Source organism: Sabethes cyaneus, chromosome 2 (genome assembly GCF_943734655.1).
Source record: "Sabethes cyaneus chromosome 2, idSabCyanKW18_F2, whole genome shotgun sequence".
NCBI lineage: Eukaryota > Metazoa > Arthropoda > Insecta > Diptera > Culicidae > Sabethes > Sabethes cyaneus.
The window spans coordinates 140,110,714-140,138,654 of NC_071354.1; the positions used below are offsets into that span (position 1 = coordinate 140,110,714).

General features: G+C 39.3%; 1 protein-coding gene across 5 annotated transcripts; it reads right to left on the reverse strand.

Moving 5' to 3' along the window:
- Positions 1–10,887: 10,887 nt before the first annotated feature.
- LOC128733836 (protein lingerer) lies at positions 10,888–27,846 on the reverse strand. Of its 5 annotated transcripts, XM_053827657.1 has the most exons (13): positions 26,899–27,063; positions 24,402–25,669; positions 23,459–24,334; positions 23,232–23,404; positions 22,772–22,971; positions 22,518–22,652; positions 19,703–19,795; positions 19,508–19,605; positions 19,032–19,453; positions 18,647–18,901; positions 18,387–18,548; positions 11,867–11,908; positions 10,888–11,734 (listed from the first exon to the last, which is right to left on the reverse strand). In XM_053827657.1, exons 2-13 carry the CDS (start codon positions 25,633–25,635, stop codon positions 11,633–11,635), a joined length of 3,792 nt encoding a protein of 1,263 aa, XP_053683632.1. In that variant the 5' UTR covers positions 25,636–25,669; positions 26,899–27,063; the 3' UTR covers positions 10,888–11,632. The 5 variants fall into 5 exon arrangements, with proteins under 5 accessions (XP_053683632.1, XP_053683630.1, XP_053683633.1 ...); XM_053827655.1 differs by lacking the exon at positions 26,899–27,063 and adding an exon at positions 27,829–27,846 and having other exon boundaries at positions 19,032–19,605; XM_053827658.1 differs by lacking the exon at positions 11,867–11,908.
- Positions 27,847–27,941: the final 95 nt, after the last annotated feature.

Sequence of the window (27,941 nt, forward strand, 5' to 3'; positions counted from 1 at the left end):
TTCAACAACTCCGAGGAAACAGGCGGAGATTCAACGCTGTAGACTGATTTAAAAAAGGGGCGAAAAGCTCGACAGAATGTTCAGCGTCCTTGCTAGTCCCAAGTAACCATAAGCATTAATCTAAAACCGTATATTGGAAATAATCCTGCATCCCAAGTGCCAAACTTTTGTATATTAGCAATCTTAATGCTCATAAAACGTATATTAACATTGTTTATGCATAGAAGCATTAACGTAAATCAGCATTAAAGAAAGCAATATATGCGCATATAACGTAACAATTAATGCATTTAGTCAATTGCATTAAAACGAGCCGTAAGTGTTGATGAACGGCTTGTACTTGACTTCTTATTTTGCTATTTTGCGGCCACTATTTGCGCCCTCTTCCATCTGACGGTTGCTGTCTTTTTCTACCCTATTGGTAATGCAGGATAAGTAGCTATGATATGAGAGGGAATATCGCCAAGATTTAAATACGACTAATTTCACCTCACTCAATCACATCCGCTATGGTTTAGATAGCAAAGGTGCAAAGAAACGAATGAGGTTGCATGACTAACTCCCGGTTCGAACCCTGTCTAGGTGGTAAGATTATTCAGCATTTCCGAAAATGGTTCTGGTTATCCTGCTCCCCTTGAGATACAGCAAAAAAAATCGCTAGCTTTTTTAGTTTTTTAAATACCGACCGAATCTATTTTTATTTACCATAACAAGCAAACGATATGCCATCGATACTTTTTCGATACGTCGATAATGTAGACAAAATGACGTTTCGTTTAAGCCTCAAACAAACACTGATAATGCTTATTGGATGCTTGTGGCGTAGCATTTTGACAACCCGCTATTTCGCCTTTTTAGCATTATATGAGTTCTACAGAAGCATATAAAGAAAAATATGCTTTTAATCGTAGTTCTGTATGCTTATACAATGTTGTCCAAGGACTAGTGTTTAGTCACAGAACAGAAGTGGAAGTTAAAATCAAAACTCGTAACTCTAACCTTTTACAGATACTAGCGAACCTGGCGGTGGAAAGTGGCTTTTTACACGGAAAATTTGCTACACAGTTTTCCAACTTTAGACTAGCTGACCCAAAGCAAAGTTGCCAGAACTATTCTTTGAAATTCTTGTACGGATGTACGGAAATGGCAAAAAGGTGTTAATAATCTTTATGCTCAAGCGACCTAACCAACAAAAACTCAATCATGCACGTATCAATTTAGTTATATAGAAGTGAATAATTTTCTAGGAATCTCAAAAACAGTGCATTGGTAACAATAATTTACATTTGTCTAACATAAAATTTCACTTTTCGGGCGAGAAACAGCTGATGCCGCTACAAAAGTTAAGTTTGCTGCTACGGAAATATCGTATTAATCGTTCTTATACAAGCACACTAGCCGCACACTAGCATAAAAGTGATCCAGATGTGTTGACTTCACCTATTTTGTTCGAAAACGTCAAAGTTGCAACCGTGTGATCAAAATTAGGTGTTTTTTCATCTCTCAAACATGCTAATGTAGTTGCCGCTAGCCGCAGGTGATCAATAATAAAAATCAAAATCTATACCAACGCGACTTTTCATTTTACTCCTGTTTTATACGTTACACCAGTTACGCATATCGTTGGAAGTTTAGCATAGAGATTGCTGACAAGAATATTACGCACACTTCGCCGCGTATACGTATACGCGATTTGCTTGCATCTGGAGTTGTTTTTTCGTTGCAAAGTGTTTCCCAATGCATACAAACCACCAATACAGTCGCACATCAACAATTCTTACATAAAATTTGTTTAAGATCACATGCCGCATGTTGAATTCGATTCTCGTCTCGATGATACATTTTGAAAATTCATAACACTTTTCTTTCTGGCATCCTTGCCAACTCGTCTAAATGCTCCAGTCTCGTCACTAGGGACTGGTGAGGCTGTCCAATTCTACATATTGTCCGTATAGCATTTATCATTTATCAGTTTTGGTTTTGTTACCCACTTGCTGGTTGGAAGTATTAAACAGGAAGCAATTAAACACTGTATTTTTATTACAATTTTACTATTATTAGCTGTTGTCTCCGTTATGAAATTCAAGTAGTCGAACCAACTGAATCTGTCAGTTCACTCAGTCAAACCAAAACAAAAACAAAAGTTGGGTATTTTAATCCCCCCGTATCTCGTCTAATCTGCCTGGACAGTGGGTAAAGTGATGAAATATGTAGTTATGAATTCTTTTTTTACGATATTCCTAATTTAAAAAGTTTTTGTATAGTTGTCTTCTGTAAGTTATTTCAATTTATTGCTTCTTATAAATTCAAATGATTTACTTCCGTTGTACAATGCATGTCGTTTGATTCCCCAATTAATTTGTATTATCGGTCCATCAAAACGAAAGCATAATCATAAACAACCCAAATTTTGAGCTTGCTCTTTTTCATCCATTTTCAATCCGAACTTCATTTTCTTTGCCTCGCTTGAAAGTTATGACCCAAAACTGACACCCAAGGTAAATTTCGGAGTATTTTGTTGACTAATGGCCGCTTCAGCGTCGGCTGCGGAACATCAACCACTTGTCTCCGGGGACATTTTTGTATTTTGAGATAATTCATTTTGCGGCACATCAAATCACATCACCTTGATACCATAAGACTATATTGAAAGTATAATAAAGACATTTTGAAGGCAAATGGTCACATAAGCATCGGTTCTGGGAATATCCGGTACCTGGTTCGGCGGACATTTTTTTGTGCTTTTCTGTTAGGCTCAGGCTTCATGCGGAACATCGAATCACATCGCTTTGATAAAATGAAATTGATGGAAGTACAATGGTGTCAAATAGCCACTCCAGTGTCAGTCGCATAAAATCCGGTACCCGGATTTAGCGGCCCATTGATGATTTAAGGGTACATAAGGTATTTAATTTATAATGAACCGTAAAACGGCATGATTCAGCACAAAGCAAAGCAAAGCCATGGGTATAAACGTCGTCTTGAGAACTTGACCCTTCTTTATCGACAGACTTCACAGCCGGTTATTAGAGTACAGGGTAATTACGGGGCTAGTGCAACGATCCTACTGACTCTATAGCAGAACTTCCAAGCCAAGATTCGAATATACGACGACTGGCTTGTTAGGTTAGCATCATAAGATGGTTTTTATTCCAATGGTAATGGTTGCTTCTAGAACGCATTATTAGTTTGATATATGTATTGTAGTTTTCAGAGCCATACGATTTTGTTTCGATTTGGTTCCAAAATGTCTCCATTGTACTTCCATCAATGTCTTTTGATCAAAGCGATATGATTTAATGTGCCTTATTCCAAAATCCAAAGAATTCCCCTGAATCAGGTACTGGTTGTTCCAGATCCGATAGTGATGTGGTCATTTGCTTTCAAAATGTCTTTATTATACTTTCAATAGTCTCATTTTATCAAGATGATGTGATTTGATGTGCCGTAAGATGAATTATCCTAAAATGTAAACAATGTGTCGCGAATCAGGTACCAGATGTTCTTCCGGCACCGATGTTGAAGTGGCCATATTGGTCCAAAATGTCTCCATTACTTCTATTAGTCTTATTTCATCAAGCTGATGTGATTCGAAGTCTGCGGTACATCAATTGATGTCATTGATTAATGATGAATGAGTTATTTCAAAATACAAAACGAAATTCGAATTAAAATGAGAATGAGAGCAAGCTCAAATTTTTTTTTAATGCATTAGGAAGGTTAAGAGGTTATACTATACACAGTTGAGAGGACTAAACCTTTTAACTGATTAACGTGGAAATTTGAATACATGTTACGGCAACAGACTAAAAAAAAATAATTTTAACCTTCGATTAATCTCTAGAAAATATTTCCAGAAAACTTGTTAAATCAACAAATCGAAAATATACCTTGTTCAAAAGTTTCAAGTAGATCGGTTTAGGTTTTTTCGAGAAATCATGCTTATCGACTTTGGTAACACAGTTTTGAGAAACTCGCTTTCGCGATTTGCGCTCTGAAACGAAACGATCAGACAAAAAAGCGCACAATTTTTTCTCTTGAGAATATTGTTCAGTATTTTTGCAAAGAATCTGTTCCAATCTGTTTAGGATAAAATTAACGTATTTCCAAATATTCCTGTGTGAATTGCTGTCCATTTTTTACAAGACTTCGATTTAAGTCATTTTGATTAAAAATCAAATGATTTCTTATTTTAGTTTTGAAATAATCTCAAGAGATGTTCAAACGGGTTCAAAGCTGGACTAAGGGCTGATGTTTTGATAATGCTAAGACAATTGTATTTATGGTATCGACCGCTTACAATGTATATTTAGATTGTTTGAACTCATCATCCCGGTACAATATGAATGTACCATACAACTATAAGTTTACTTTAATATGTTATCACAGAACAGAAGTGGAAGTGGAAATCCAAACACGTACATGCTACTTTCTACAGATACTAGCGAACCTGGCGGTAGCGAGTCACTTTTATCCATGAAAACACACGAACGTATACGAATGCACACAAAAGCATGTGAAAGCTGCTATGCGATTGGCAGCGAGCGTTCTGTTTATATTGCTGTTATTCGCTTCTATACGAAACCTTCCCAAAAGAAAAATAAAAACAAAAAAAGACTTTGTTACCAGTTTTGATCGCCAAATCGTTAGGACTTCCACTTCTGTTCTGGGATGTTCTTCTTGTTGACTTTTTCGGTGAGAAAAAGTTTATTTCAGTTTCGCTTAAGGTTGTTCAGATAATCGAATTTACACTTAGTTCTATCCCAAAAAAAATATATAAACTTGTTACCTCAGAGCTTTTCATAAAATTTATTGCGGTCGAATCCATTGAATCTAAATTGGTTTGTGTAAAAAGCCAAAACCATGGATTTATACCGTCTCTAGACATTACCCTTCTTTATCGACAGACTTCGCAGCCGGCTGTTAGAATACAGGAATATTACGGGGTCAGTGCAACGATCCTACTGACTCTAACTAGCAAGCCCCGCCAAGACGAGATGGCTTGTTAGACCAGCATCGTACCTCGAAGCTAACTAGGCGATGCTAACTGGTTTGTGTATGTGACATAAAATTGGTTTGTGTGTGTGACGCCTATGCTTGTATATGCATATGTACATGCGTGTATACATATATACGTAAACATAATGACAAATATATTTTGTTCTTGTCGAACTGAGTCGAATGACAGTCGCCATTATGGCTCGAAGAAGCTGGATACATAAATGCATATCATAATAGTTCGTAATATTTGGATAGCATTTTTGACATTTCCTAAATACATCGCACGTTTTCTTTCCGCACGTTCCTTTAGTTTTAGTGTGAACGTGCGGAAAGAAAACGTGCGATGTAATTACGAAATGTCAAAAATTCTGTCCAAATATTACGAACACACTAACACAGATTATACGGTTCGCCATTACGGATCGTAAAAAGCTGGATAAAATTATTGAAAAATATTCTTCTTTACGCAGAAAATGCACACTTATGTTAAACAAATAATATTTCATTCAGATTTTCAGGTTTATATACCCAGCGATAGGATACTTCTTGAAAACTGCTATCCAAAATAACAGCATACTCTGTGAAAAAAAAATCAATCAATCCGGCAAGAGCACAACTCACGTGACTTGTGCTCTATTGTGATAATAGAAACGATATTTAGATAAAATCATGCATTTTCCATTTTGGACTTATGGCCAACATTTTGCATCAAATACTCCTATGTGCGAAGTAAAGCTGAAATATTTAGACGAGTGGAGGAATTTCGTTTAGACGAGATTTTGAATGACAAGTGCACTCAAAACAAGAAGTCGTCAAAGTTCTTACTTATTGGTAGAGTTTTAGACCAGAGCGTAGATGCCAGGTTTTGCTCGAACGATTGTTCGAACTTCCACTTCTGTTCTGTGGTTTAGTGCTTACTGGTTACTTGGGGTATTACCATCGAAAGACAACTCCAGCGGTATTGACTGAATATTTTTCTGCTCTTGAAAAAGCACCAGAAAAAAAGTAGGATCCGACTTAACCTCATCTTCAATAGAGCTTGCTAAGCCCAGTGCAAAAGGCTACAAAAACTTATCGTTTATCACTTAAACGTATGTTTTTTTACCGGGGTATAACTGGGGGAAAACAAAAACAAACGTGTAAAATCAATGTAAAATCTAACAACAGCAACAACAAATCGCGCGTCGATGTGTGCGTACGATAAACGTCAGCAAGCTCAATATGAAAGATATACAGTGGACCCCCGTTCGTTTGAACGATTCCTCATGCAAACTAACGGGGTTACTTTTTAATTTGAACAACTGGTAACCTGAAATATGCTGAAACCTGTGTGAACTGGCTGCCCTGCTCTTTGTTATTGTTTTGGTGATTTGTTTTAGTTGGCAGTTGCAAGTGCGAATATTGCATTTTCCGATCGGATTTCTATCTTAATCGTTAGGAAAACGAAATGTGAAACCGATTAAACACGCTAGGTCAGTACAAACAAATCGTGTATATGTGCATTGTCTGCATAAACAAATGATGTCATGTTGAGAATGACATTTGAACCATTTTTAATTTGCACGTCGTGCAAACCAACGGGGTTCAAATTAAAAATGGTCAAACGAACGGGGGTCCACGGTACTCACGGATAGAAGATGATACGCATTCGTCGTAATCTGTCTCGAGCCTATGAAGGGTAATTCTATTTTCCACGGTGCGATTACGCAGAAACCGGCGGCGTGCCTTGCGCCTTGCGAATATTACGACGGTTACGAAGTTCGGCTTTCCACCACGGATGATTGTGCGAGCGTCTACTGCAGGTCCTACGAAAAGGCGTGTATCTGCTAATAATTCTAAACACCGCTTTATAGAAACTGCTGTGTTGGTATCTGCGCCGTAAGGGGCCGTGCACTAATTACGTAAGGCATAATGGGGGGAGGGGGGTCCCTCGAAATCTTACAAAATCTTATTTGGGGGCAGGGGGGTTTAATCATTTCTTACGTAAGACTCACTCACGAAAAAATTATGAAAAATTCATATTTTTAATAGTAACTCATGTTTCTTGTAACAAAAATTTTTAAATTGGTGAGTTAAGTTCTGAAGTGACGAAATCCTTCATGCTGCTAGGAAATGCGTAGCAACCTGCTGAGTATTTTAACTTCGCCCACTCAGGAAAACAGCCGTTGACCTACTTGTTCCAGAGCCATCTGATGTCATCGGTTTATGCTATTATTCCAACATATTTCGTTGTAATTGCCTATCCCAATCCCGCAAGGCAGCGGCAAAATCCCTTATGATATCACGAGAATCATTTTTGTTTAAAAGTAGCTTATTCAACTGATGTATAGCTGTACCAATGGAACAACTGCCTGATAAGCTACTATACAACAAAAATGTTTCTTGGGATGTATTGTTCTTCTGTTCTCAAAGATCATGCCTGCCGCATGTGACCAGAGTGGGGTCAGTATTTTGCTACAAAGGAAACCGCGGACGGTCGTTACAGATCTGTACATTAGACGCAACGCTGTGCCAATTCCAACATAAGACCATGTCGCGTGTCATCTAGAAGCGGCAAAGTTCTTTGTATGCTCTTGACAAGGACACGTGCTTAGACGATTTAGAGTGAATCAATGCGAATTAAGTGAACGCTAGATCGATCTGCCGATATTCCATGTAGATTCTGCGATGCACATTGATACAGTCAAGCAAAGAACGAACGATGTATGGTGACGGTCAGAGGGTAAAGTCGAGAGCGGCGCTTCGATCAATTCGACTTCACTGTTGTTACTTACAAAAGCCAAGTCCAGAATTCTGTAGCAATCATATACACTCAAATACTTTTTTTACACGGTTAGTTTTTTTTCGAATATTAAGAACGGGGCAACTTAGGGACTATTCATTTATTTTTCAATACATTTAGTAGAGGCCCGACATTCGTCACCTAATTTGTAAAAGGTTCCTAAACTGCACCGTTCTTGTGTAACCGAAAAAACAAACCATGTAAAAAAGACTTGCTAGATGAGAATCCACATCGATATCGTTAGACCATGTCACGCGAGGAAGAAAATAGTCACCAACTACTAATACTGAACGCGATGGAAAGTTTGATAACGACTTGTTCAAGCGAGTCGTAGTCAACTAGGCGTACGGAGGTACTTGAGATAGTTTTCTTTGCAGCGATGAGCGTTCCTCCTCCTCTTTGTAAATGGCTGGTCCCGGAGCTCCGATCCCAACGGAAGATGTTGTAGTTGGATGACAGTTCAGCATTTTTCACATCACTTTGAAAGCACGTTTCGGTAAGCACGATAACGTCGTGGTCACAAGAAGCAGTCGTTAGGAAAAAGTCATTTGTTTTCGTACGCATCCCGCCTACGTTTTTGTAGTAAACAGTCAACGGTGCGATCACATAGCTTGATGTTGACAAATCGTCAGGCGGTTGCGGTGCGGTAAGTCGAGACAAGGGACCAAGTATAAAGAGGCGAGAGGTGGCGCAGCAAGCAGGTACAAATTATTGGGTCAGAGGTGGTCAGTACTACTGGGGCTGCTTCTGAAAGTTGGACGGCGCTTTCGGCGTCTCGGATACAGTGGTTGGTTCGAGGGTCGACGTTATTGTTTTCTAAAAAAACAATGCTTCTTATTACCTGTAGCTTCGAATGTACGAAAACGAATTTCACGGGGCAAGTGCCACTCGCAAGTGCGACAGGTTTGAGTTCGGACGACATTCCGATTTCATATGACGCAAATGTGAGTGATCCTGTGTCTCTACCACGTGGGACGAGTTTGACTACCCGTAGATTGCTAGTTTTCAGCCTGGAAACCGCGTTACCAGCATTATGCTGCGATAGTTACAGCAGTCGAGCCAATCATCCTTTTTGTAGATGGGACAAATCACTCCTTCCATCCATACGTCCTCCTCCCAAATCTTGGAAATAATCCATTGTAGAGCCGCTGCCAGCGTTTCACGGCCCTGGCTATACAGCGATTTCTCGTTTGACTTCTTAAAGATCAGGTACTGGGACATTACTATCTTTCATGGACACTTGTAGTTTAACTTCCGTTCCGCTTCCTTCTGCGATTTCACCATTGAGGTGTTAATCGAATCAAATAATTTTCGAGAAATCGTTCCAACTCGATTCAATTCGTCTAGTGCTAGAGCACGTTGTTGACGGTATACTATTCCACGATATTTGTTCCGTAATGGTAGGATACCAATTCCGGCAAATCTTTGGTGGAATACAAACTGAAAGCGTAGAGTGGCGCAAGCGATATGTATGCAAAGTATTCCATTGTACATCTGGCGAAAGTTGGGAGCTTTTATTTGCTGTGTGGGTCTATTACCGCGACCAGTACTTTGATCTATTGTGCTGATGCCTGGGTGTATGCTGTATCCCGCACTAGTTTTCTGCGCGTGATCGTTATTGAGTACCTAAGCGATAAGCCTATATTTTATTTTTTTATGCATGCTTGTGATGTATGTGGGTTTGCTCTTCCTTCGAAGCATGTCCTGATATACCTAGCCTGTTTCGTCTCCTTATAGTTGATAGCGGTGTGTCCTCAATATAGGTCCTCATGACCTGCACCTCTCAGCATGAAAAAATGAATAATGAGGGGCCTGAGAAAATAAACTCGTGTTTTTTCTTCTTCTGGCTTCGCGTAAGCCACTTGACATCGAAACGCTTAATTCTACTAAGATTCGAGCCCACGATCACTTATTTGTCAAAGCAGACTCTGTAACCTTGCGGCTAAGGAGTCCCTCGGTCTGATTCTTCGTAACGATGATAGGCGAGAGTGTAATGCAAACTCAACAACCTCATCGGCACTAGGAATAGAGGCGCCTAACGAGCGTGATGGCTCGATCAAATCTAAGGCGAACTGCTTCTTTTGAGGTGTTTTGGAAATTGGCAACGAGCGGTCAAGGATCGAATTAAATGGAGGTAATTCCTTAAAATATCCCGAGCTACCCCGGCTCGGGCTGTTTTATAACGATGACGAAAAGAAATAATTTGAGAGAAAACATACCGTTTGTATACTCACAATATTTGCCTAAACTGGTGCAAAACAACACAAGCGGGTGACTGTCTTGCGTTATGCTGCGTTCATGTTTTGTGATGGCATGCTGCTGCTATTGCCAGTTCGCCGATCACGTCTACATCTTTTAGAACCAGCCGGAGGGGACTTTGCTTCCCATCGCTTTTCTTTTGTTCAAATCATCATCTCCTGGGGCAGTCCCGGCGTAGTGGTTAGCATTCACGCCTCTCACACCGAGGACCCGGGTTCAAATCCCAACCACGCAGAAGTCACGAATGACCCAAGCTGTTAAAGTGACTAAATCTAACAAAAAAACACCATCTCCATGGCAGTTGATTTTGAGTCAATGAAACATTTCTCCAAAATATTGTACTTGAATTCACCTTAGGCAGCACCCGCTAATCAGAATCTCACAGACTTGTCGTATTGAACAGATTTGATTACACACAAACACACACACACACACACACACACACACACACACACACACACACACACACACACACACACACACACACACACACACACACACACACACACACACACACACACACACACACACACACACACACACACACACACACACACACACACACACACACACACAGACACGCACACAGACACGCACACAGACACGCACACAGACACGCACACAGACACGCACACAGACACGCACACAGACACGCACACAGACAGACACGCACACAGACACAGACACGCACACAGACACAGACACGCACACAGACACAGACACGCACACAGACACACACACGCACACAGACACACACACAATTTATGCACGTATCTAAGCGAAATTCACTCACATGCTACTTTAAAGAGCATGTCATCATTAATAATGAAATTATAATAAAATGTTTACAGGTATATTAGAAATTTCGTCTCTACATTTAAATTAAATTATTACAGAACATGTTTATTAATTTATGGGTTTTTTTCTTTTCTTTTCTGGTTGCCTCCATACACGCCCGTCTCTGTATACTATTTTCTCCTCAATTGGCTTGCACTTGCTGTAGAATCATTCTTACTGTTTACACGAGTGATTAGAATAACATAAAAAGAGGACTTAAAAGAAGATTTCTTCATTCATCAAAAATTAAACGAAAAATGAAAATACTAAAATCACTTGCAGCTGTCCTTTGTAAGATAGTATTTGTGTATATAGCAATGAACCAATTTCGTTCCTGATTTACGAATGTTTGAAAACGTGTAATATTATTTTTTTAATGAGTTTGTTTTACTTTAAATATGCTTAAAGTGTTTTATTATTAATTCATTCGATTTCAGTGTTGACTCATAAATTGATCTCTTTTTCGCTTAGTTTTCTGAATTAATTCATCTTTTTCCTTCTCTCTCTCTCTCACGCACAATTCAATTTCCAACTGACCAAACGTTTAATGTACGGATTATTTGCAACGTTTACAGCGAATGAGTTCAAATACCTAGGTGTGTGGCTCTATATTTGGATGGGCGTTCGGAATTTCCAGTACCTGCTACCATTTCTTATCTTACCGTTTCCGGTTGTTTTGTTGCATACTTTATATCGCTTCAAATACAATACACGAGCGTTAGCGTTTAGTTCTATGTAGACACATAAGTGTAGTTAGTTCTGCGCAGTCCAATAAGTTGACGGTGAATAGCCTTGCTTTGTTGCAGTCTTGCCCTGGCTGTTCGATTGTGGTCTTTGACCACTACTGTTGGAATCCTACGAAGGATGATAGAAAGAACCTTGTTTGAAATTGATCTGCTTCATACAAGCTAGTAAAATTAATGAACAAAGACAAAGCAGCTACAGAGAAGCAATTAATACGAAAATTTCATAAACTAAACTACTTACCCTCATCACACCACTACCACTATTAAAACTTCTATTGTCCATCTTCATCAAGTAATAACAAAAGAGAGAGATAATTCCAGCACCGAACCCCGATTTTGGTTGCGATCACACGCCAGGGCGTGCAGGTGTGTGCATGTGTTAGATGGCGTGGGTGAGCAAGTAGTTTGCAATTCGTTCGTGTTTCAATCGAAATCATTATAATAGTATTTCATTTTAGATGTGTGTTTGTGTGTGATTGGTAAAAAAGAAAGAAAAAGAAAATAAACCAAATAGAGTAGAAAAAATAGTAACATAACATCATGCTCGGTAGCTAAAATCTACAACATTACTCAATGAGTATCGTGCATGCATCCACTTTGGTAACTTTGGTGGCAATTTGCCAATTTTTAGAATGCTTAATCATACAAGCACAATTTTCCCAAGAAAAGTCGGTCCCCTAACTACGAATAGGTTCTAATAGGTTCTAATTTTGTCGATAATATATTTTTGGAATGCTAAGAAAATTAGCTTATGAGCAATGCTTTGTACAAGAATGATGAAATTCCCATGAAAATCGGAATAGGAAACCACGAATTTTTTCTTACTATCTTCGTGGTGGTGTCGAGTGCAGGGAGAACAAGAACGGGCAGCATAATGGCTTGATGCACGACCAAACCGAAAGAAATTCACTCGTCATTTGCTGACAGCTAAGTCACCAGCTGTTCAGCGATCGACTCAATCAAGTTTACTCGATAAAATCGTGTCGCATGTAACTCACATAATACCAAAAGTAGACCAGTCAACCAAAGTGACACTAGATGTGACTTACATAATACGATCCTTATGACTTCCTTCAAAAGAAAGCTTCATGTACAGTATGGGATAAAGGAGAACCTTGAATTTCTACAGTAATGTAGGTATGAATTACACAAACGTCAGTGATAACCAAGCAAAACCAAGAACCACAAAAACTTTTTCTTCATGCAGCATGTGTTTTAGAAAACCGTGGTAAACTATTATGTGAACTATTATGGGGAAACCTAGAAGATTAGCCAATATTGCGCAACCATATGAAGACAGGCTTCTTTTCTGAGAATTAGGAATTGAATTTAAGCTATTTGCCTTAATTTCATTTTTAAACAGGTGCCCATCTGGTTGGTCATATAAAAAGGGCCATCGACTCAAATGCAACTATTAGCGGGGAAATACGGGACTTCAACTTACAGACCACCATTTGTTTATAGACTTCGAGGTGGTGTACGACTCAGTTAAACGAAATCAGCTGATAAAATGAGCGTTTACTAAAAAAAACCTGATTTGGTTGATACATGCTACGCGCGGGGCAGTCTATTCTATTCTATATGCTATCCGCAAAAAACAATCGCCCGATCAGAAACATCCCGATCGACATGTATTATAGCATACGTCGTATTCCGATCGAAGCCAAATTTCTGATCGGATCCGGCCCCGATCGGTATGTAGAATAGAGGCGAATGCTTTGAAGGTAGGCCTACGAACACGGAGAGGTTCCAGATCGTTCAGTTGATCTGTCCATAGCTGGGAAGATGGAACGAATTTCTCCATGGCAGCTTTCGCAGTGAATCGAAGAAATCCACACTGAACTCACTCAGTGCACTCCGTGCTGTTGTTGTAGTTAGGATTCCAGACGGACGAGTAGTATTCCAAAACTGATCTCACTAGCGAAAAGCATAGTGATTTGAGCCAATATCAGAGAAATTTACCGCAATCCTGAAGATACAATCTAAAGACCTCGAGGCTTTGGCAACAACATACGAGATATATTGCTTAAATGTTAACTGCGATCTTAAGATAAGGCTTCGTGCACAAATTACGTAACGCTTGGAGGGGAGGGAGGGGGGTCGAGTTTGCGTTACTTTTTGTTACATAGGGGGGAGGGGGAGTCAGAAGAACAGTTACGTAACAAAATTATGAATACCAAAAAATAGCTGCAAAACGAAGAAAGGACGTGTTGATGGCGTGAAATAGTGAATTGGTTTAGACTGATGGAGATTCAAATTTAAAATTCTAGTTTGTAGCTGATGAAGACGTTCCTACTACATTTCCGAATATTGTGTAACCAGGACAAAATTGGACTTCCGAAAAAACGGCACCATTTTTTTCCGTACCGTGCATTAAACCTAGTGTCGGAAGGGGGGAGGGGGTTTGGTCAACGTTACGTAATTTAATGGGGGGGTTATGCCAAGCGTTACTTATCGTTACATGGGGGAGGGAGGGGGTAAAAAATCCGGAATTTTTGCGTTACGTAATTTGTGTACCACGCCTAACACGAGTCTTTGATATGCGAAACACGTTCAATTATTGTGCCTTCTGGCTCAATGCAAACAAGAATCGGATCTTTTTTTTCGGGAAAATGTGATTGCTGAGCATTTCTACGGATTTACTATCATCCAGTTTCTACGTCGCATCAAGTGGCAAAGACCGTGAATTAATTTTGAAGGAATTGACAGTCGTCAGTTGAACAGACTCGGAAGTACATTTAGAGATTATCTGGATACGAAAGTCATGGGCCAGTGATGACCAAATTAACGTTGTTGAAATAAAGCAGAAAAATTAAAGGGTCGAAGTAACTTCCTTGAGGTTTTATCTCACGAAGCTAAATAGCTATCGTCTTTAACGGCAACCAACAACTGTCGCAACGAAACCATTGCGAAAGGTTATCGCTAACATCCAGACTATGTAGTTTTGCAATTGATAATGGCATGGTTTATCTTGCCGAAATCTGGCGACAAGTCGGTGCATAAAGTACCTATTTGAGCTCGTTGAGATAAAAATCCGTTATGTATGATGTAAGAAACAGCAGATTAGTAGTGATAGAGCGCAGGGAAGTGAAGTTATGTTGATCAGCAATTAGATATTCGCCTCGATTCCACATTCCGATCAAGCTCGTTCCGATCGACGTGTGTTATAGCATACATTGTATTCCGATCGAAGCACAATTTCTGGTCGGATCCGGCTTCGATCGGTGTGTAGAATAGAGGCGATTACTTACAGTGAGGAAATAATAGAGATTAGAAGTAAAAACGAAGATTGAAGAGCGACTTGAGTATGATAACGGTCTCCGAAATCATCTCGACATTGACATCAATGGCACCCAGCGTTTAACCATATATTGTGACATTGCTGGCTGGTAGTCAACCCGATCAATACTCAATATCTCTTGCAAACTTCTTGGAAAAGTAACTGAATATATCCTGAAGAGCGGCAGCAACTTCCCCGTTGTATTCCAATGATGACGGGAGCCCGGACTGCCGGTACTGGAACTGTGGTAGTAGTAGATAGAGAAGTGGTTCACGAATTTGTCTACCTTGACGTCAGTGCCATGTGAATACGATGTAATCCGTGAAGTAAAAAAGGCATATAAAAGCAAAGCCTTGGGTATAAACATCTTTAAGACTTGACCCATCTTTACAGACACAGATACTTAGACAATGGAGGTCCCGTAGCTTGCAACTTGCATAACTCTAACTCGGTGGTACTTTACAGCCATGAAGTTGTTTTGTAAGTAAAGGATACGTTCCTCGTAAATCAAAACCGTACAAACTGAGAAATGTGCGTATAAACCGCGTAAAATCCGAAATTCGCGTAAAAAATTTAAATTTCGCGCTAAAAATACAGTCATATACAATTGTGAGTGATCCATGATTGTAATACTGACTGTATACTTGCTCAGCCTTTAGAGATATGACTTATATAAAGACTCATACTATAGTACGTGTATCGCTTTGGTTGGCTCAAACAATTCAAAATATAATGACTGGACTATGCATTTGAAATAAAGCGCTCTAACATCTGCCTCATTGCTGTCGTTTACAATTTCAACTTTATTTCACAAAAAAAAGTCAATTATATTGAAATTATATTGTTACAAAACAAACGTTTGCATAAGTACAAGAATTACATCCAGTGGTTCATATAAGTACAAAATTAGATGCATGCATGATAGTATTGAATAATGTAGTAAGTGGGTAGTAGCGTATGTAGCAAAACCGTCATTCTTAATAAACATCATAATAGGAAGTTTGCGACAATGCTTTGCAATCACCGAACGCGAACAGAAATTTCCTCGTACTGGTAATCTCTACGTCGAGACGACAGTATCATGACCGTTGATTATTCTGTTTATGCAGGAAGCCTAACTAGTGATGACTAAAAAAAATCGATAGATTGTATCGCGCTTCAATTTTAGACCAAGTAAGTAGTACTCAAAAAGTAGATTCACAGTTCGGCCTCGGGCAGTTGGCTTGTTCTAACAATTCAGTCGTCATGTGTTCGAATTTAGGCTGGGAGAGACATTGAGAGTCAATAAGGTCGTACAGTCAACCAAAAAAGTATTCGGACAGCAGCGCATAAATTTTTCTTTTAGTACCTAATTTTGCGCAGTATTTTTGCAAAGAATGGAACCACATATTTTTTAAAACAATGTTTAACTAAAGCATATTTAGATGCACAACAAAAAAGCTTTCCGTTTTGAAGATAGAACACATATAGTTTGAATTGGCTAAAAATGCATCCAAAAAAGCATTCGGACAGTTAATTATTAGTTGAAACGAATGTCCTTTCTCGCTCAACTACTACCTCGTAGGACCATTTACATTCTTGATGACCTGTTTTAATCTGTTTGGGATAAAATTAACAATTTTTCAAATATCCCTCTGTAAATTGCTGACCATTTTTTCACAAGAGCTCGATTTAAGTCATTTTAATATGAAATCGATTGATTTTTCATTATAAAAATGAAATGATCTAAAAAGATGTTCAAAAGGGTTCAAATCTAGACTGAATACTGATGTTTCGATAGCGCTAGGACAATTGTATGGTGCCTACCGCTTACAATTATCGACAGTATGTTTAGATTCAACATCCCGGTACAATATGTATGTACCGCACAATTACAGTTTTGCTTTAATTTCGCCTAAAATTGTTCAGATAATTGAGTTTACACTTAGTTCTATCTAAAAATATATATCTTTGCTACCTCGGAGCTTTCCACGCGCCCCAGCAAGGTATGACACTAACCGCATTGCTTGTTTACCTGCTGACGAGTGATTTTCCTCTTGTAGCCCTTCTCTTTAAGTTATTCCTGCATAAGGGTTGTTGGTGTCATACCTTGTTGGGGTGCATGGAAAGCTCCGAGGTAGCAAAGATATATATTTTTGGATAGAACTAAGTGTAAACTTAAAAACCTCGCAGCTAAACTTATAACACCAAGACTAATCCGGAGTGATTCGCGATATGGGCGCAACTAGCCAAATGTAAACAATGAGGACTACCACTGTGATAATTTGCAAGTACATTTTCAAGCCATAATTTAAATAAAAGTTACAAAAATCGAGTTTAAAGACATAAATTGGTGTAGAATAAATCAATCTTATAACTTCACAACAATACTGCATAAAATTTGTGCAGATTTAGATTTTGTGCAAGCTCAAAATCTAAGTTTTATAGTTTAACCCCTTGGAATGAGCCTCAAAGCATTTTGACAATGAGATTCGCCCAGCCCTGTGTCGCCTTGTTTTGATTTTTTATTTGGTTTCGCCTGTTTACAATGCGCCTGTGTTTTGAAAACAACGCAGTTTCGCTCTTTACTATAAACGATTTGCAAATAAGCCTGTTACTTCATAACAATGAAAGGGGCTAAACTGCAAATTATCTTTTGTTTTGATTTAACACTTGTTTCGCCCATCACTAAAAACTTGTTTTATGTAATTCTAACGATTAAAACAGAAGAAAGGATTCTTGCCATGGATATTATCAGTCCTTTTAAGGCTGATGGTGTAATAAAACGATTTGTTTACAATTTGCTAGTTGCGCCCCAATCGCGAATCTCTCCGGAATTGCCGACTAACATTAGAAAAAGGCCACTAAGCCAAACGTCAAACAAACCGAGTGAGTTATTTTTTGCTGGAGCAGCCTAGGAAAATGAACTCTCAACTCGGTTTGTTTATTTGGCTTATTGGAACTTTTCTAATGAAGGTCGACAATGAATTGCCGAGCTAGTGCTATATTCTATAGGTAAAAGCATATCTCTCTTACGATGAACTGGATCTCTCGAACATACGACTACCAGTTCGTGAGACCAGCGTCGTCCCTTGAGACCAATTTATTTAAAGTCTGTTTTCAAAAAATGACTTCATTGTGTTTTTAGTTTAATCCAGGTTTTCCTAATCAATTCGATTCAAAGTGAGCTTTAATTTTCGCATTTCTCTGATCATGCCCGCTAGGGAATTCTACAGTTTCGACTATTCACTATGGTAGTTCCTTTATTAAGTTATAAGTGAGTTCTGCGAAAAAGATTACGATTTGCCTCGAACCTTAGACGATCAAAATACGCTTGCACCAGTTTCGCTACATACACTAACCGTTGTTGTTAAATGCGATCTACAGTTATCTTCTAAAAAAAACGCCACCATTCCTCGGCACGAAACAGTATTATGTTTCGTAGTGAAAGCGCATTCACTAAAAATAAGCCAAATCATCCTGTCTAGCTACGGTTACATACCTGATGCATAGCCTGATGCATATTGATATTATGATGTGTTGGTATCGTCGGAATATAAAGATGCTGTCCGTAGGGCTGCCCGGACGTTGCACCCGCAGTCTGTGTTCCGGCTATGTTATAAGGGGGCGGTGTGCCCGAGTGAAACGATTGTTTCTCGTACGACTGAAAAAGAAAAATATAAGTGAGAATGTCCCAACGCCACCGTACTCGTTGACAATCGTATCCTCAATACGGTAACAGCTTGAAATTCAAAACCTTACATTGACTTTATTAAGCGCTACATGACTTTTGCCATACATCGAGGGCGCAATATCAGAGCCACTTCCTCCTGCCGACTGTGGGTTGCTGACCGTTTGTCCTTTAGATTGTTGTCCGACCCCTGATGTCGGATATGGATTCTTATTGTAATCCTGTCCAGTTTGGCTCAGTGTGTCGTATCCACTAGTTCCATAGCCACTGTTGTACGCCGGTTTTTGGAACTGTCCGCCCGAAGTTGCGTTCGTCGTCATTTGTTGCTATAGAGGTTGTTGAAGATTGTTTTGGTTTTTATTTTGGCATCATGAGTGTTTTTGAGTGATTACATGCAAAAAAGACAACAAGTAAAGTTTCTACGTTCGAATACTATAAATCAAACTAACTACTAACAGGATATATTGCTGGGGTGCCATATTGGAAGCCGCCGGGCATCACATTACCGCCGTAAAAATAAGCGTATGGCAGGTTCAACATAGGACCACCAGACCCTGTTTGTTGTGACATGGTACTTGGAACGTTACTAACAGGAGACGAGTTGTTATCGGTCCGAGTGAACCGACCATCGGACATAGTCGAGTACGCGACGGAACCGAGGTTGGCATCGCGCACTCCGGCCGCTCCGAGACTCGTCGGCGTCTGATAGTTCATATCGTAGTATCCAGGCACATGTGACATACGCTGCTGAAGCATCTGCAATTCTTCATACGAATATACCGGCTGCTGATAGAATGGTACACCTGGCTGGATGTACGGGTTGACTATAGGTATATTAGGAACCACGCCGGTTCCGCTACTGCTGCTGCTGCTTTTAGCTGTGGAATTGGTCACTTTAGTATTCGTTAAACCAAGTGATGGTGAACTCATACTTGTCGTGGATACCACGGAGCTATTCGGCAAGGAGGATGACGCACTAGAAACGCTGCTGTTGCTTGGATTGTTGTTCGAAACCGTATTGGAGGCAACACTAGAACGCAAATTTTTGTCAGTTCTCAAAAGATATCGTTTTTGACACACTCGATTCAATATTAATTAAAATATCGGCTAACAACTTCAGTACTTACCTCTCGAATTGGGTGGAAACGGGAGTATCTTTTAGCTTTGAAGTGCTAAAGTTACCGTACTGTCCGGAGGATCTGCTTGTACTACCCGTATATCTGATTGATGCGGAGGAAAGCGATGCCATTCATTAGTGCAGATTAATTGTTTTGTGAAACACACAGAGGTGGTAATTAAGGGTAAACCGATGTCATCAGCAGGTAAGAGTTAGCGAAAAAAAATGGAAAATAAGAAAAAAAATACGCAGGGTGTTAGATTGAACTTACTTTCAAACAAGACGAAAAGAACTATATGAATTAGGTCATATATTCAAAAGGCTATGTATTCAACGTTCAGAGAATACTTTTTCGATTCTTGAGCTTCATAAACAATACACAACCCGAGAAAAAAGGGAAACATTGTATTTTTTCGCACATATTTTCTTCTTCTTTTTATCTCAGGTTGTGGTGGTAGCAAATATCAAAATTTGTAAAATTGATTACCTAATCTTTACCAAGAAAACAAAATAAAGTTTATTTCAATACATTGTTTAGGTTCCTGAGAAAAATATACATGAAGTTCGAAAAACATAACTTTGCTCAAGTGGCGTCTGGTTGCTTAGAGTAGCTGTACCCAGGGACCTATACAGTTGTACAGCTAAAAAATTAAAAACATGAAAAACCTTTGTCTTAAATGTAACTGGTTGAAAAAGAATACTTTGGTATAAACTTGGTATGAAATTACTACGAATAATGCTGATATATGAATATTTAAAGATTTGTGGCAGAGAAGGTCAGTCACGATGTCTGCACAGTATCCAAAAATGAATTCTCTAAGTTTACCAGGATTACAGAAAAATCCAGGTCACTAAAATTACGTTCAAACTATGTTGTTCAAGAAACAATTGTAGTAGACAATGTTTTGGGCACAGCCAATCCGCTAACCGACCAATCACGAAACGCCAACAAATAAAGTTAAACTAACGGAAATTTCGCTAATCACTAATTGCAAATTAACTAGGTGTTTATTTTTCAATTAGTGAACTGTAAAGCATTTTTACTGTTATACTAAATTTGGATCAAAGTATTATGATTGTGTACTACAACATAAAAGTGAGCGTGTGTATGTTTCGCCATAACTTCATAACGCCTTGACCGTTCTTCACCAAACTTGGCGCACATGTTCCTTGACATAAGGGAATCAGCACAGGGGGCCGAACGGGGAGGGGTCCCTAATAAGGGAGTGATGTCCATCCGATGTCTAGTAAGGGAGCGATGCGGGGGGGTGCCGAGGAGGAACATATGGAAAAACAAAGGTAAAAAGGCTTTATTTTTCTTTCGTTAGAGGGATTTCCAGAGAGCAAACAGATGCATAATAACCTACGCGACAGAAGGGAAAGCTGACTGGGAGGCTGCCAACAGAAGGGCGAACGAGGAAGATGAATATGAATGTATGCTCCTCCACAACTCCGAAATGCCTGGACGATTCTTCATCAAACTTTCTACACATGTTTGTCTAGGTTTAATATTGAAATAATAAAATTTATCAAAGGGAGGGATTGTTAACACCTTCGCAAGATTGTTTACTTTCAGGACAACAGCTTGGTCCAGGTTTATCGTTTATCGCAATAAATGATTTCTGATCAGTTGGAGATTCGGTCACTTTTTTCTGAAATCAACGTAAACGAAATTGCATGTGATATAACGTTGTCGTACCGGGTCTGGGAAGCAAATGTGTACTTACAGATGATTGGCTAATTCGTTCATTTTTAACATAGTTTGATATTTATGGTTATGTCAACAGAAGCTCGATAATATTTTATTATATTCTCTGTATCAATCAATGTATACAAAAATTTCTGATCGATTGGTGCAAATATTTCTAAAATCTATTGAAAAAAGGCTGAGTTATAACAGTGCAAAACATAACCACTTTTCGTTACATGTTCATTTTTCGTACTTCGAAAGTGCACCCCAATTTATTAAATAAATTTACTCCACCGGAATCCAGAGATATTCACTTTTATATTGACGAAACTGAGATAACATCGCATTTTATTTGACCAGGACATAAAGAAACAACCATGTGCCGTAAACAAATACCTTGTGATCGGATTTCCCATGAAACTAACATATGACACAAAAAAAGCTCAATTTTATCCCAGCGCAATCCGGAGATAACGACGTTTACATCGAGAAAACTAGGGTAAAATGTCCTTCTTTTGATAACAAATGCTAGAAATGCTAGATGCGTGCCGTGAACAAGCACATCATTGGAATCCTTAGAAATATCTTTCGTTTACATCAAAACATTGATCCTAGCTCAGTGGCATTTTGACATATTGAAATAAAGAACTATTTTTTCGAGCAAATCAGTTATATTCAATCATATTGCGACATTTGCCCCTATTACTCCGATTTGCACGATTATCACGCACGATCGTATCTCGCACACGATTTCGCTCAAGGAAAATGAACCAAAAAAGAAGGGCAAGAAGGAAAAAAAATCAAACTCATAAGTTGATTACACTAAATGCCACTTTAGTGCCAGATTGACAGTGCAAAATACGGAATGTTTCATTAAATGATTATCACAGTAGTCATAAAAGGGGCAATAACGAATTCCCTTATCCTTCAATGCTATATTATGACAAGTCAGAATTCAGACAAAAAAGTCAGACAAAAACAGAATTGCAAAAATCTTATAGAAAAATAAACCATTCCAAAATTTCTTTTAAATTTTTTTAAACAACCATGCATGAAAATTATTAGCTTTGATAAACCGCAAGTCCACGTAATGCATTGTAATAAATCACACACAGCAATAAAATCGAAAACTTACCCGGTATTGTTAGTCAGTCCCGTGTTTCCATACACGTTCTGTGAACTGCTCTGGTAATTTTGCTGTGAAGGGAAAGCCGAGGACGTCTGACTCACAGGATATTGACTGGACAGATACCCGGAGCTGGAATTCGTGCTGTATGTTTCGTTTGTTTAAAGCAAACATTGAGCAAGATTTATGTACAGGGGTAATAGAAAACAATCGTGGATTAAATACGCCATAGACATGGTTGGTTTGGCAGCATAATTTTTTACCTGTTATTAACGTTACTGTTGTTTACCGGTAGATTGGAATTACCCTGGTTAACAGCAGATACGCCAACCGAGCTGTTGGAGCTGTTATTTGGTACTACACTATTCGACACATTGCTGCTCGGTTGCTGGTAAGAACTGACCCCACTTTGATTGTAAGAACTGTAATTATTGGATGACGGCGGGTATGTGTTGGTAGACACCTGAAAAAGTTAAAATGTTAAAATTAATTAGTTTTACACAAAAAATAAATCTTTTAATTGTAATGTAACCTCACAACTGGGTAAAAAGCTTTAGCGATAAACTTTTAACACTGCTCGAAAGTATTGCTCTTGCCTTGTTCAACATAGCGTATTTTGGTTTATAAATGTATCTCGTGAAATTTCATACAGGATACAATTTAAAAATTACATCCAGGCAATCTTTAATTATCTATTATATATATTTTTTTTAACTAATTTACCTGGGAGCTGGAGAAACTAGAGTTGTTGTATCCTTGCGGCGCAGCCGACGAAGGATACGAAGAAGTTTTATTCGCCTGGGACGAAGAATACGATACGTTTTGATATCCGCCGGTATTAGAATTCGTCGCGGTGGATTGACTATAGGGATCAGTCTTGGTCAATTGTTCCAGTGCTGTAAAAATAAATAATTTTTACTATGTTCAAAAGGAAAAACGTAAAAACTTACTCGATGTATTGCTGTTGATCGAATTTACATTGACACCTGTGCTAACCGACGAAGGAACCACGGTGGAATTACTACGCTGAGAGTAACTACTCGAGAGAGTATCACCTTGTGACGCCGTTAGCGAATCGCTCTGCCCTTGCATGATTTGTGTACCTTGCAATCCACTGGTTAGGTTAGATTTCACCTGCAGATTATTAACGACACTCGATTTACTTTGATACTCGCTAACTTCTGGTTGGGTCGGTTGCACCGACGAAGCTAGTTGTACCGTCGACGAAGTGGTTTGATCTAAACTGTTTGCATTGAATTTATCCGCCGCAGATACACTATCAAAGCTATCGTCCGTACCAAAGTCGAGAGCGCCAAATTGCACATCCAAATAGCCAATGTTATTAAGACTATCACCCGGCATTTCAACGGCACTGGACGGTATTTTCGACGGCGGAGGAACCCGCGCCCGTTGCCTTCGAGCAGCCGGAGCCTGCTGGGACGATGATACTTGATCACTGTAACTGCTGCTCGATCCATAAGTGGTCGGATATTGCACAGTGCTTGGTTGGAACGAATTCACAACACTCGCCGGAAGAGAGGAATTTTGAGAAGATAATGTATTGAAATACTGTGATTGTTCTGCGGAGAGCGATGATGAAGGGTTAATTTGCGGAATATCAAGCGACTGTCGCAAATGTTGAGCTGTAGCACTAGACGTCGAATGGAGATCCGGATACTGGACTGTATTACTGGCGGCAGCTGCTGCCGTAGCTGTACTTGACACAACTGTGGTACTATACTGTTGCACAAGATCAGTCTCTTTAGGCTGTGGTGGATTTAGAATCTGTTGCTCTAGACCTGGAGGAGCTAATAGCTCAGCAGGATCTGTGAAATGCATATAAAAAAATGGTTAGTATTTTTTTTGGGACGACGGAATTTATAACCAACTTACTTGCCACCGACGTTGAAACCGCCGCCGGTTGGGTTGCTGCTAATGTCGGTTGTTGTGACGGTGGCTGCTGGAGCTGGGATTGTGGCTGTAAGGTTGACTGAGATTGCGATGATATCTGTGAGTTTGTCGACTGGGTCTGCGGCTGCTGCACTTGCTGATTCACCGACGTTGATTGCGTACTCGGTGTAAAAACTTTGGTATCAGATAACGAGCCTGTGTACTCTTCATTATCCCAATCTCCCCACGTATCGGTGAATGCAGAAGATTCTTCCGGTTTATTGAGATCATTGGTATTGGCGGTGGTGACCGGATCCCACGCATCGATCTCCTGATGATCGCTGATTCGGGATCCTCTATTTTGATCACGTGATCCAGGACCACGGGTTCCAACACGCGGACCACCACCACGTCCGCCACGAGATCCACCATTGTAGCTTCCACGACCAGGACCGCCATCACGACCATCTCGATTGCGCGGACCACCACGTCCACCGCGATCGAAACCGTTTCTATCCCTGTCACCCCGATCTGCGTCACGGAAGTTACCACGACCTCCACGCCCGCCGGTTCCCGGTCCTCCTGAACCACCGCCAGAACGTGGATTATTGCCGGAGCGATTACCACGACGATCCTTTGGATCACCGCTTAACCCACCGCCACCTCCTGAAGCAGAACCTGCATTTGCCGCATTATCCCAATCGCCGTCAGCAGGAGCTGCATCATTTTGCTCCTTGTTCTGCGATTTATTCTTCTTCTTTTTAGATGTTGTAGCAAACGCTCCAACCGGGAGCGTCTCTAGAAGAAAAATTACCGCCCGATCGAGATCGTTGTCACACTCCTGCAAAGCGCAGCAGACCTCCTCCTCAGAACGTTGCGTTGTCTCCATCAAATTCTGGATCTTCTCCTGTATCTTCGGATCATCCATACCGCTTTTGATATCTGTAATTTGAGCAATACGAATCTGTTCGGCAGTCGGTTGCTTGACCTTGATAGTGTGTGTTGTTGCCTGTTGGTGCTGTTTGTCCTTCAAATCGCTACCCTTGGAACCGGTTGATTCTGTGCCTTTCTTCTGCTTTTCTCCGCCTCCAGAATTATTTGTAGCACCGCCTTTCTGCTGCTGCAGGGACTGCTGTTGTTGTGGTTCATCCACACCAGCATTTTCTTTGTTCTCTTTGCCAACCTTGGACTTATTGCGGCCACCGCCACCACCTCCGGAACGGGTTTGTGTGCTCATCTTTGCTATATATACAAATGTATTTACAAAGTAGCTAGGATAGGAAAAGAAGTAATAAAGTAAACGCCACGTAAAGTTTGATACAATTTAAAAGCTTTGCCATCGTTTTTCGTTGTAAAGTAACATATTTTCAAATTTAAAATATGTATTTTACAGAATCACTAAAAATCAGTTACCTCAGTAACAGTAAAGAGAACTCTTTCCTGTTGTCCTACTCCTATCCTACTGACGCAAGAAATAATTGTACTCTTTTATGAGAGGATCAAAGTAGGTAAATTACCATTAATTCGTTCGTTTGTTCGATTTTTATCAAAAAATGTAGAACTTGTTTAATGTTTACTACTAATACAGAACAGGTTTGTATCAACATTAAAAGATTTCTTTCAATGGTTCTGAATATTTCATTGCAGAAATGTTTTCTTATGCGAGCTTATGGTAAGTCGTGATTTGAATAGGCACACAGTATATTTAGAGAATTCTTTAAAAAATACCTACCTATCATAATGAAATTTACAATATTTACTTCAATTACCAAACACATCTAGTTTTGTTTGTATTACTATATTCGTAAACATTACTCAAATCGTATGCAATTGAATTTTGAAAGTTCACTAAGCTAATTTCCCACGAATTGCATCTTCCATTGAAAACCAAAATGTTTACTACCTATTAATAATACTTACACAATGGCAGAGCTTTCAAATTAAAATTATTTTTTTGCATTAAACAATTATTGATATTAAAACATTAGCGGCAATGAGAACACTAGTAATGTACGTAAAACAAATAACTATCTTCGATTAACGTAACTCTCGCGTTTAATTTTACTTTAGTCAAATTTTACCTATTCAAATGGTAAGAAATGTATGAATGCTATTTTATAGGTATTGTTTGTTTCTAGATTTTCAGGGGTAGCTGTATTCAGGACTGTAAAATATATGTATATTTAAATGAAAATTCCACCACAAACAATGGTTTTATTGCGTTTGTGGAGAATGCCAGTAATCGTACAAAGTATTCTCATTGCCATTCGTATGGGAAAGGAAAAACTCCGCTAATAGACGTGATTTAATCGAAGTTTAATTTTTGAAATTTTCATTCGATCACGGCTGTCTTATTTGATATGCAAGCCAGCAAAAGTAACACATTGACAATAAATTGGGAAACGGTGAATGGGCAAGGACCGGAACAGAGTAGATTAAGGTGAGGTGATTTTCGAGGAGCTAATCGATTTTAATGTGGTACCGGAAGGATTTTCTTTACCGATATTGAATGAAATTTTACTGAATTCTGTCCACATGTGTCAAATTTATCAACCGGATAATTTCACAAACTTGTAGGAAACTTGCACTCTCAAACTACGCAGAAAATAGACCATGTGCCAAATTTTACTTTATGCTGGCTGCTTCTGCTAGGCCGCTAACTTCTTTTTCTTTTCTTACTGCGCTAGTGTTTTCGGTAGCTGTCACCGCGGAGCAAGCAGAGAACCAGACTTATTCCCTTGCGAAACGCACTGCTAAGCTGTAAGCTCTTGCTTCCTCAGCAGTGGCAGTGGCGGACGCCATCATTTTATAAAAACGGGCAGAGCAAGAGCGGTACCAATGCGGAGCACGAGCGATCTCTCCGATGTACCATGTACCGTACTTTAACCGTGTTGCCAGATTCTGTATTAATGATACATTAACATAACCGCTACGTGATAAACCACAAATAAAGCTTATCATATTATGAAACACAACTTACAACAGTTCGAAACGACTAAATAAATTTTCAACGTTGCTGGAAATAACGATTTGGTTTTGTAGCGCTATACAGCAGAATTTGCCAAGCGATAATTGGTCTTCATATAATTTCCACTAGTTTTCAGCTTCGCCGGCTGACAACGCTGTGACAACCCGTTCATAACCATTCTAAATGAAACAATCATCATGGCACTAACACAAAAACGTTGCCTCATGCTCTCCAATATTTCCACGAAAGCCGCAGACCAACCAGAGCGAGCACAAGTTGTGAGAGCGAAAGTAGACAAGAAAAAAATCCTTACAAAAGATGGACCGCGGAGTGGAGAAAGTCTGACCTAGACGCGAATGAAAATTTCACATTTTTCCAACACAGAGCACAATCACGAACTAGCGTAAATCGAAGATTATCCTTTCCACTTACGAATAAACGCAATTTTACTTCTTAAATTACACTTTTTCAACGTAAAAATAATCAATGAAAAACTGTTGACTAATAATGATGTGAACGATAGGTACCTGCAAATGCGCTTTAATACGTACGGCGAATGTTCAACGCTACTGGTC